General features: G+C 47.4%; 1 protein-coding gene across 1 annotated transcript; it reads right to left on the bottom strand.

Annotated features, from left to right (window-relative positions):
• Positions 1–3,158: 3,158 nt before the first annotated feature.
• On the bottom strand, positions 3,159–5,772 carry ATP5ME (ATP synthase membrane subunit e). The gene is made up of 4 exons (XM_084278274.1): positions 5,626–5,772; positions 5,387–5,441; positions 5,003–5,101; positions 3,159–3,298 (listed from the first exon to the last, which is right to left on the bottom strand). Exons 1-4 carry the CDS (start codon positions 5,659–5,661, stop codon positions 3,273–3,275), a joined length of 216 nt encoding a protein of 71 aa, XP_084134400.1. The 5' UTR covers positions 5,662–5,772; the 3' UTR covers positions 3,159–3,272.
• Positions 5,773–12,308: the final 6,536 nt, after the last annotated feature.

Raw genomic sequence — 12,308 nt, 5'->3', positions numbered from 1 at the left:
AGTCATAAATCACAATGTCTCTGAGTCCCTCAGGCCCAGACTGCTCCAGGCTGGTCCCCCATGGGGTCACAAGTCTCCCCCCAGTCCCTCAGCAAACCTGCTCCGGCACAGATGTCTCTCTCACTTATCTCTGTGTGTCTGTCTCTCCCTCCCCATGGACTCCAAGTGCTGCCAGGCACTTCTATATGTCTCCACCTGCTCCGAAGTGGGGCTGGAAAGCAGCTGCTGGGGGCTTTCTTTTTCTTGCATTTTTTTTCCTCCTAAATGTGATTCACAGAGGCACTATGGCTGTCACTGATGGGCTCAGCCTTGGTCAGCAGGAGGTCCAGTCTTGAGCCCAGCTGGTATTTACTCTGTCAGACCCAGGAGAAGCTTCTAGCTGCTTCTTGCAGAAGCCACCCCTGCAGCACCCCCTTCTCACCAGAACCCCATTACATTTTTCTGATATGCAACACATCATGTTATCATGAGAGGTCAGGATACAGTGTATTATTTCAATTTTACAGAAGTAACATTTTAAACAAATTGGCAGTCTAGACCTTTGCTTTCATTAGCATCTAGGAGATGCTAATCCTTTCAATAGCATGGGGGTTTGATGGTTTTCAATACTGTGACAATGGTATTGAACAGCATGGTGTTGAATGACATGGTATTGAAAATCATGACATTCAAGTCAAGAAATAACTAAAACCCCATTCTGACTGCGTGTAGCTTATTTTCCTATTCCACATTTCTCCTTGAAAATATCCCATCCTGCCCCCCTTTTCCAGCAGTTATGAGGTGTGTGTCACTCCTTCAATTCAAATCCAGTTTTGTTATATTTCCCTCTACTCCATAGGACTGCTTTATTGTGGAAGAATAGTAGTTAAGAGTTTATTTCTTCCCAGGTAGCCTAGAAGAAACTAGATTTATTAATCTAGTGTGTTTTTTTTAAGAGCAAGTAGTTTGGCAATGTTTCCTGACAGATTGCTGTCACTTAGGTTCAGATCTGAAATCGCTGTGTGATCTGCAGTGCCAGAAAAAAGCAAGCCAGCCACTTGAGTTACTAGTTCGACTTACAGTGAGGGAAAACAAGAATACAGAGCAAGTCACTTGACACCACAATCTACAGGGACAGGCTTTTTACCTCCTTCCTGGATGACTGAGGTCGTTTTGGGTGACAAGGGTTTTGGTAGCCAGGGGATTGGTGGGTGTTGTTTGGTATGCAGGGGTGGCTTCTGCAAGAAGCTGCTAGAAGCTCCCCCTAGGTCGGAAAAAGCCAATGCCAGGTGGCTCCAGCACGGACCTACTACTGATAAAGGCCGAGCCCATCAGCAATGGTGGCACTTTTAATAGGAAAAAGAAATCCAACCCAAGCTACCAGCAGCCCTTTCAGCCAGACAGACCAATGAGAAGATAGAAGGAACTTTGCAGACACTAAGATCGGTGAAGAAGGAGGTGCTACCGACACTAGAGCACATTCCCTTTCAGCTCACGGAAAAGACCATGGTGCAGCAGGCTGACCCCCAGCAGCCCATGGAGGTTGATGGGGAGTAGAGATCCCACCTGCAGCCTGTGGAGAGACCCCCACACTGGAGCAGATGGAGACACCTGAAGGGGGCTGTGACTTGGTGGGAAGCCCATGCTTCACCTGCAGCCCATGGAGAGAAGCCCACACCACAGTGGGTTTGCTGGCAGGACTTGTGACTCTGTGGGGGACGAGGCTGGAACAGTCTGGGCCTGAGGGTTCATACCCCCACAGAAGAGACCCACACTGGGGCCATCAGTGAAGATCTGCAGCCTTGGAAAGGACTCACGTTGGAGAGGTTTGTGGAGGACTGTCTCCCATGGGTGGGACCCCACACTGGGGCAGTGAAAGGCCATGAGGAGTCCTCCCCCTGAGGAAGAAGCAGCAGAGACTGTAGTGAACCGACATTCCCCATCCCCCTGTGCCACTGGTGGGGAGGAAGTAGAGAAATCCTGAATGAACTTGAGCCTGAGAAGAAGGGAGGGGTGGGGGGAAGCATCTGCTTTGATCAGATAATTTTTTTCCCTAGTCTAGTCTGTTTTGCCCATGCCAGTAACTGGGGAGTGATCTCTCCCTGTCCCTCTCAGCCCACTAGCCTCTTCTTTTATCTTCTCTCCCCTGTCCAACTAAGGATTGACAGAATAGCTCTGGTGAGCACCTGGACTCCAGCTAGGGTCAACCCACCACAGGTCTGTACCACTGAGGAAACGCCTTAGCAGGCTACCTGCTAAAAGCAGACTTAATTTCACATTGAAGGCCACTTTTGTATTTTTTTCCAATTAGTCACCTCACTAGCCCATGACTTTTTCTTTAAGGGAGACTGCAACTAGACTAATTCATTCTTAGTTCTGGGGAGCATCTGACCATTTGTTAGATCTGAAGAGATACGTGTCTAGAAACAGACGATTAGCAAGTCAGCACTAATTGATCAGGTCTCAGCATGGCTTGGTAAGTGACAAACTTGACTGCTGCTGGGGGGATGCAGCAAGTCTGCTAGCAACCTGGTCACGATGATGGAACAAATTGACCATGACAACATTCCTGCATTCCCTTGGGATTGAGAAATCACTCCCTTTGTAACAAGCTCACCAAACAGGGTGACAAGGAAGCCCAGGTGCAGACTGTCCAGAGCCAAGAAAGCAGCAGAAAAAAGGTGATCAATGGACAAAGTGTAAAACAACCCCTTAGCCTACAGCCTTAGGTGTTGTTTGGTTAATACTACAGTCTGTGCAGTTGCAGTAAAGTGGCTGGAGCACATTAAAACACACTGATCACTGAGTGGTGTGTCATGTCAGTCTCTACGACAGACTGCACTGTCAAATGCCAGAATTGTGCAACAAGCCACTGACAACAGAGCTGAAAAAAGGATGACAGCAGCTCCCCAGAGAAGGGGAGCTTCAGGCAGCCAGTCCCACACCAGCTTTCCCTTCCCACCTGTATGTGTTGAATTGTATGGATTTTCTGATCACAAACATGACCTGCAGTAGCAGTGTAGCAGCGTGAGTAATAGCAGTGTAGTGACTGCCTGTAGCTGGAGGAATACAATGGGTGTTTCGGCTGCAGCAACGGGGAGCTTGGACAAATGCTCCCCCTTCACATTCTCCAAATATTTCTGCTGCTGATCAGTGCAATTCACTCAAAAAATACCAACTGAAGCATTCTAAGTACTTTATTGATAGAACAGCACGCAGAGTCCCCCGACCATTGCGCAGCTCAGAGCCTAGCCATACATTTCCACACGTGAAGTTAGGGTCCAATCTTCTGTTCATTTCAGAATAGAGTCTTCACTCGCTAGAAGGGAAGAAGAAACAAGCACAGTTAGGACCACTTGTCACTCCCATGCAGTACCAAAACATGCAAATCCTTAGTGGGGTAACAGGCTACCCTTGAAGTATGCCATTTCTTTCTAGACAGCTGTTGATTCCCACTTCTGCTTACTCAACAGAACTGCATTTCACTGCTCCAGGGTAAAGGCATTTTTTGGCTTACTCTTAAGTAAATGATAGATTTCTGAACTGACAGTTCACATAAGCCTAGAAAAAGCTCTCATTAACAGACACATACAGTTATTTATCTTCAGGCAATTTTTGACAACCACACTGAATTAAGTTTTAACAACTGCTTTTTTAACTGGCAGACCACACCAAAAACACTGCTGGGAAAGGAGACTGGTCATCTGTGTGACAACTAGGTTAAACATTCTAAAGAAGTCATCACAGAATTCCATTATTAAGTTTCAGCTCAACTACAAAATATCTGAAAGACCCATTTATTTAGTCCGTGACTGATGCAGACATATTTAAGACAGTAAAACAGCAAAGTCAAATAGCTCTATCTCCAGTAAGCAATGCAATTCACCAAGTTGCTATCTGATTTTACGTATGTGTAGTTCATTTAATTTCATGGGGTTTTCTTCAACATTAGTCTTGTTTCAGACAATGCAAATGTCACTATTTCCTGCACCAAGAACAGCTTCAGTTCTTAGCAATTTTCCTAGAGTCCTTCCTCACTGCAAGTCCACATAAAAAACCTGTCTGAATTCAAGTTAGAGAGCAGAGTTTTCTGTAAGGCAGAGGTGGGAGCAATGCACAGCAGACCCCAGAAACAGTCCTAAGGATAGGGGAAAACGTGCTGCAGCAGGAATACTACAGGGTATATGACAGTGAGAAAAAAGCAGCAGTACTAATCCCTGTTGACTGGCTTCTGCGTATTCTAATGAAATGAAAGACACAAGAAGTGAAGGTGATCTCTAACACTATGCTAGTCACATCACTTAAGTGTCTGAGCTGCGATCACTGTCTTTTTTTGCTAACCTCAGGTTTTGATCATCAGTCACATTTGTGTGATTTCTGTGTTGCATGGAGGAAGGGGTTGGTAAGTTGAATAAGGGGCATCTGACTCCAATTAATATATAATTATCATAATTGAGTAATATTAATCATTCAAAATTAATTAATAATGCTAATTAATATTAATACAATTAATATAATATCCAGCTGAATAAGGGGCATCTGACTCCCATTAATATATGATTACTAACATAATTGATGAATGCCAATTAATATTATTTACTAAATTAGTATTTTTTAATATTAATAATGTTGATTAATTTTAATATAGTTCATATATAATATCCAGCTGAATAAGGGGCATCTGACTCCCATTAATATGTAATTCCAGTAATTCCTTACAGAGTAGCCAGTAGCTTTTAGCAGCTTGCCTTCTCAGTGGAAATTCAGACAGCCATTTAACAAGTCCCACTCAGTTACAAAACACGTTTCTAACTCTCCCTCTACCAATGCTTGCATTCGGAAGAGCTTGTCTAACAGCACCACTATTCACCTTTCACACAGCCCTACCTAAGCACCAGTGGATGGATCCAGGTGGGTCTGCAGCCCACTCTCTGCACACCTAACCCGCTCCTAGAAGCGCCGCAGGCAAACAGCAGCCCACCTGCCCTGGCACAGGACGCATGTTAAACGGAGGGACTACTACCTTCTGCGAGCTCTTTCGCAATCCGCTCGAGCTCTTCACGCTTCTTCTTTTCTTCAGCCTCTATTCTCCTCTCTTCTTCACCGATGGGCTTCAGGTAATCTGCCGTTAACAGGTCTGCTTTAGAACCCCGTGCCTAGGCCCCGGCAACAGGCTCTGCAGCCGCTGGCTGGCTCCGAAAGTTATTAAAAACAGCCCCTCCGGCCCGAAGGCACCTTTACCTCCAACCTGCGGCTTCCAGCCGCTACCAGCCCGTCCCTGGGGGCTGCGGCGGGCAGCGGGGAAATGGCGCCGGGCCCGCGGCTGCGCCGCCCGCAGCGGCCGCCTCAAGGTGCCCTTGCGGGCCGCGCGGGGAAGGGGAGAGGCCGCCCGCGGCGCCGCACTCACCGTATCGCTTCTTGCCGTAGATCATCCCCACCAGCAGGGCCGAGTAGCGGGTGAACTGCGGGAGGCACAGACAAGGGCGCGCCCTTCGCTCAGCTCGCACGACACCTCCAGGCCCCGCCGCTCCCGCCCGCCCCCCCCCAACCCGCCCCGTGGAGGCCTCCGGCCGCCCCCGCCCAGCCCCGTCCCGCGGCGCGGCGAGACGCCCCCGCGCCGCCGGAGCTGCGGCTCGACATCCTCACCTTGATGAGCGGCGAGACCTGCACCGGTGGGATCATCCTGGCGGCGGTACTGGCGCAGCGACCGGAACTGACGCTGGCGAAGCGGCGGCGGCGGCGGCGGCGGCGGGGCGGAAGGAGGCGAGAGCTCCGCCCGCCGGGGGCGGGGAATGCGGGGGGCGGGGCTCGCCTCAGAGCGGCCGCCTCCGCCCGCCGCGGCTCCGCTTTGCCGCGCACTTTGACCTCGCCCCGCCGGGCCTCAGTGCGTCACCCGGGGGTGGGGCGCCAGCACGTCACAACGCGAGCCGCGCTGCCCGCCCCGTGACGGCCGCCGCCGGGGGGCGCTGACCCGGTGCCCTGGAAGGAATTCCCGGCGGCCGCCGCGAGGGGCGCTGGGAGCCTCCCGAGCCGCGGCGGGGCTGCGAGGGGCGGCTGCGCCCGCCTGGCCCTGCGCGCGCTCGGCTTCCCGCCGACGCCCATCCCAGAGAAGCCGCACCGGCAGCCCGCGGGGTTACGTGTTTGATCCAGAGGGCCCTTACCCGGGGCTGCAAAGCGTGTGCACGCGTGCGCGGGTCATAGAATCACAGAATTGTAGGAGTTGGAAGGGACCTCGAGAGATCACCAGGTCCACCCCCCCTGCCAAAGCAGCTCCCTAGGACATATCACTCAGATAGGCGTTCAGACGGGTCTTGAATATCTCCAGAGGAGACTCCACCACCCCCCTGGGCAGCCTGTCCCAGGGCTCTGTCACCCTCACTGGGAAAAAGTTCTTCCACATGTTGGTGCGGAACTTCCTGTGCTCCAACTTGCAGCCAGTGCTCCTTGTCCTGTCTCCACAGACCACTGAAAAGGGGCTGGCTGATTCCCCCTGCATCCCCTGCTTCAGATAATTATAGACTTTAATTAGGTCCCCCCTTAGTCTTCTCTTCTCTAGGTTGAACAGTCCCAGCTCACTCAGCCTTTCCTCACAGGGGAGATGCTCCAGGACCTGCATCATCTTCATAGCCCTTCTCTGGTCTCTCTCCAGGAGATCCCTGTCTGTTTTATACCAGGGAGCCCAGAACTGGACACAATACTCCAGAGGTGGGGCCTGACCAGGGCAGAGTAGAAGGGGAGGATCACCTCCTTTGACCTGCTGGCCACACTCCTCCTGATGCACCCCAGGATCCCATTGGCTCTCTTGGCCACCAGGGCACACTGCTGGCTCATGGCCAACCTGTCATCAACCAGGACCCCCAGGTCCTTCTCCACAGAGCTCTTCTCCAGCAGGTCATCCCCCAGCCTGTACTGATACAAATGGTTGTTCCTTCCCAGGTGCAAGACTCCACACTTGCTTTTGTTGAATCTCATCTGGTTTCTCCCTGCCCAGCTCTCCAGCCTGTCCAGGTCTCGCTGGATGGCAGCACAGTGTCCTGCGTGTCAGCCACTCCTCCCAGCTTTGTATCATCGGGTACTTGCTGAGGGTGGATGCTATTCCCTTATCAAGGTCGTCAATGAAGATATTAAACAGGACTGGACCCAACACCTGGGTCCTGACACGGGACGGAACCATGGCGTTGCGTACTGGGCGACTGAGAGATCCGGACGCTGTTCGTAATCTCTCCTGCAGCCACAGCATCTCAGTCTTAGCGGCCTGCTCGTTAGTGCCATCGCTTCCAAATCTTCGCCTCACATTCATGGCCCACTGTGATAGCCTAAGGATACGCTTGTTAAACCTCCCTGTGCGATTGTCTACTAAGCAAGCTACAGGCGGTGGAAATTCTTTGGCTAAAAGACACGTTGGAGAGCCTGTTGGAAGGTTCTTGGTATTCCCTTCATTTGTAGTGTCGTGAAGGTTGTTGGGTTTTCATAGTGACTGTTGTGTGTCCCGTATCAGTAAGACCTGGAAGTGTTTTTATCGATGGAAGGGATGTGACCTCTGTCACCTTCCGTGGATGGAGTGTAGCCCATCCCTTTTTAATTTAAGCAGCAAGACCCCCGAGAGGCACTTGGAGCATTACAAATGAGAGGTAATCGCTGGGTGAATATCCCTTTAGTTGCAAACACTAATACACCAGTGCAGTTGTTAATGCCGTAATAATTCATGACAACGCTCAGTGCCAAGTCAGTAACAAACCAGTGAAGATACCAGGCACAGTGATTGTCTATTCAGACACTTCTGTCCAATGCATGTCCAGATAGTCTGAAAATCCTTTAATACTGGACAGTGTCAGGATTTTAATTAAATGTTATGAATCTCAGAAACACAAGGCAGCAGTAGTGTAACTACTGGTATGAACCCGACAGGGATGTCCTGGAGAGAGTCCAGAGAAGGGCTACGAAGATGATTAAGGGCCTGGAGCATCTCCCCTGTGAGGAAAGGCTGAGTGAGCTGGGGCTGTTCAGCCTAGAGAAAAGAAGACTAGGGGGTGGACCTAATCAATGTTTATAAATCTCTTAAGTATGGGATGCAGGGGGAAATGGCCAGCCCCTTTTCAGTGGTCTGTGGGGACAGGACAAGGGGCAATGGCTGCAAGTTGGAGCACAGGAAGTTCCGCACCAACATGCAGAAGAACTTTTTCACAGTGAGGGTGGCAGAGCCCTGGGACAGGCTGCCCAGGGAGGTGGTGGAGTCTCCTTCTCTGGAGATATTCAAGACCCATCTGGACGCCCCTCTGTGCAATATGAGCTGGGGAGCTGCTTTGGCAGGGGGGTTGGACCCGATGATCTCTCGAGGTCCCTTCCAACCCCTATGATTCTATGATTCTGTGATTCTATGAACTATGAGTCTTTGTGCCGATCTGTGAAGAGAACACAGGCTGACTAGGAGACTGGCACTTGTGGAACTAGAACCCAGCCTGGCATTTCTCCAGATGCTAGTGTATCAGTTTTAATTTCTCCAGATGCTAGTGTATCAGTTTAAAGAACAAGTAATTCGAGTTAGATCATGTATTAGCCAGAAGTGTACAACTGTGGTGGTCTTGAATTAATGCATCACTTATTTTGAAATACACCTCACTTTAAATCAGCCATCTAAGTAGCTTCTTCTGTCCACCACCAACGTGAAACACCTTCTCATGACCTAGGCTAACAAATTCAGTGGTAATTTGGTTTTGTCACTCACTGGAATGTAAGCACTAAATACAAATTATTTTTAGATAAGGAAGTAAGTCCCCTGTTAAAAGTTTCAAACTCCTAAGGCAGGATGAGTAAAAAAGCAGCATGTTTTACAGCTTTCTAAAAAAAAAATAATTCTGAAGGAGCATGTCAGTAAGAGCAGATTCAGCTTTTCAGCTAGTGCCTTTACAATGTGGCACTAACTCATTTTTTGAGCTTTTGCTTTGCAGAATTGCTTTACTGAGGTACTGATTGAGCTCGATTTATTCAAAGCAACAAAATGCTCACTTTTAAAATTATTTCAGTCAATCAATTGCACAACATCCCTTTGCTGGATGGTTAAACAGAAAGCACTAAAGCCCTGAGGAAAAAAAAAAATCACTACTCTTGAAGATTTACAGGTAGAACAGACGTTCTGGTCTTCTTGTACTGACGCAGCAGGCATCTTGGACTACAAGATCACTACTATACTCAGCACACACAGAGAAAAGTAAATGGCACCATGTAATTACCCACAATAGCATCTCAAATTTAATCTTTAAGAGAGATCTCTATGCTTTGTTCCCAGCACAGAAACTTTGTGCCCCATTTAATAGTAGCAAACAGATTGTTCAGCTACCTGACACTCCTGATTAACTCCACAGGTTACCAAGCCCAAGGCTGCAAACTGAGTTCCTATAGTGAATTTAAGCTTTCCATGCTACCATCAAGTGCCCTCAGGCTGAAAAATTAAACCAATCAAGTCCAAAATTCATGGTGACGGACTTTATTTCACCGAATAATCCAATTGCAAGAGCTCCTCTTGGTTAATCAGATGTCAAACAATAGCTTTGACTATGTCTGCTGAAAACTTACCTGGAAGTTAGTTGCTTTCAAGTAAATTGAAAAAAAAAAGTCATACACCATTTACATTGCTTATAGTGATTAAACACAAATCCTGTCTCTGCAAAGAACTCCAGCTATGACTGTTCCTCTTTTAAAGTAGACTGAGAGCTCTGAATGCTCATGATTTTTCTTGAAGGTTCCAAACTGAAACCACCTACTTCAGTGGCCTTTAACAGAACTTTTCAGCTAGCACGATTTGTTATGGAAGGCAGAGATGAGAGTGCTGCCTGTAAATGGCTGCTACCATCTTCTGAGGTCTTGAATGGACTAATCTTGGACATTAATCTGTTACCAAGGCTCAGCAGCCTGAACAAACAGGTGTCATTATGGAATCGCAATTGTGAACTGAGACAATGGGCTTCTCAGGTTCCTTCCCAGGCAAGGCCGGACTTTGTCCTTGTTCAGTTCAGGAGGCAGCTGTGCCTAACTGGCAGTACCAGTGCCACCGGCACCAGTTTACTTTTTCACTCTGATATTTAATTACTTCTATTCCGTTATCCAGCATGGTGTGCCCAGCTTTACTCTCCCCAGTGCAGGAATGACGTGGATATTGTAAGGAGAACCCACCAAAGGGCAATGGCCACGATGCAGGGACTGGAGCATCTCATACTCAAAGCTGGGACTATGCACTCTGGGAGAGAAGGATCGGGGGAGGGGGGTGGGGGGAGTGCATCTCATCAGTGTTTGTGAGTACCTAATGTGGAGGAGCAAAGACTGAACCAGGCTCTTATCAGTGGTGCCTAGTGCCAGGGTGAGGAGCAATGGGCACAAACTACAATACAGGGAATTCCTTTTAAATTCAGGGGAAAAGAAGCCATTTCTTTTACTCAAAGGTGACTGGACACACAAACAGGTTGACCTGTTGAGTGGTTGTAGGGTGTCCCTCTGTGCAGATCCTCAAGACCTGACTGGACACAGATCTTAGCAACCAGCTCTAGCTGACTGCATTTTAAGTAGGAGGGTGGGAAAGAGACAGTCTCCAGAGATCCCTTCCAACCTCATCCATTCTGTGATTCTGAGATTATTATAATCATTGTGTTTAATTTTTCTAGAGACAAAAACCTGTGGTCATTAGTAATTCGGTAAAGAATGGCTGGTTACAATTAAGATTTGGAATGTTCTTTCTACTTGACAATCACACAATTCAATTTAATGCCTTGTTCTGAAATGCAGTATGTTTCTCCAGAACTTACCAAAACTGTCAGAATGACCCTAAACCAACTCTTGTTTATATGAACCCTCAGGTCAAGTCTGCCCTCTGGTTCAGGTTCTGAGATATTACCTCATTGCGTTTCAATAATGAGATCTTGACTACACACAAAAGAAGAAAAAAATATTCTTCCCACAGAACAAATGACTGCAACTGTAGTAAAAAAGAAAAATACGTTAATTAGCCAATGGAGTTCCTTGTAGTATTTACACACTGCCATTTACTGCTTCAAAGTATCCCTGTAAACACTTGAACGAAACTTCTTGGACAGGTTCAGTTTCAGGTCTCGTTTTCTTGAAGTTCCAAGAGAAGCTGAATCAACATTTCTTTTCATCACAATAAAAACTTTTGGCTGCTTTATACAAAATCACAGAATGACTGAGGTTGGAAGGGACCTTTATGGTTCTGAAAGGAAAAAAAAAAAGCTGTCCAACATAATTTTAATTGCAGACATCAAATTTAAGTTCCATCTGCACAGCATCAATAAAGGGCTAAAAGTCTTGTTTTTTCACTGAAATTTATTACAAATACACAGACTCACAGTTCATTATGTGCCTGCTGCACATTAGAAATAAAACCATATAGAACCAAAAGTGCTTTTATTAAGTATCAGAAAATCCCAGCAATATACAACACAATGTAGAATCCTACTGCAGTGCATTTAACTTCATCCAGGTATAAACCCTCTCAAATATCTGAACATCCTCTCTCAGAAGAAGTACATAATACTAACAATTAGATACTGGTACCAAGGTGCTTCAAACAAAAAGCACAAGTGCTTTCAAGACTGATCTAAATTGAGACGAGATATCTGAATCCGTTTTCACTAGCAATTACTCAAGGCATTCTTTGATTCTTTGCCACAGGTTTTTGTTTTGTTTTGTTTTTTTTAAGAGGAACAACAAAATCCCTCAGTTGCCTTTAAACATGGCATTAAAGTGATCAGGCACTAGGACTGTTCAAAATATAAACTAATGGCTCTGCAGAAAAGAAATGTAAATGGCTTCCAGGGCAGCCAGAGGCTATGTGACTTTCCCTGCTCCTCCTGTACAGTTCACTGCTGGTTAACATTTGATAAGCATACACCTTATCAAACTGCACATACACATTAAAACAAACAAAAAAAGAACACCCCCCCCCCCCGCCCCGAAAAAACACAAGACACCACGGACTGGAATTTCTATGGGTTTATTTTTTGCTGTTGAGACTCAGAAATCTGTGGAATCCCTTAGTTATCCCCTACTTAGGGAAACATCTCCCTTACCTTATGGGGAACTCAAACATGGAAGAAGAGTCTCATACTCTCAATATGACACCACACTTCCAGAATAACAGAAGGGTGTTCCTTTCAATAGGCATGAAAACAAAGCCAGAGAAATGCCAGCCTTGTGTTTCAGATGAGCAGCTGCTTCAGAACTGAAAACAAGTTTACCTCTAGTCCCCCAGGTCTTTGAATCTCCTCCCTGGGAGATATCAAAGCTAGTTCAAATCTTGGATACACAGCCCCATGAATCCT

This window comes from Gallinula chloropus (assembly GCF_964237585.1).
Source record: "Gallinula chloropus genome assembly, chromosome: Z".
Classification (NCBI taxonomy): Eukaryota; Metazoa; Chordata; class Aves; order Gruiformes; family Rallidae; genus Gallinula; species Gallinula chloropus.
This window is presented reverse-complemented; position numbering and strand designations above follow the sequence as displayed.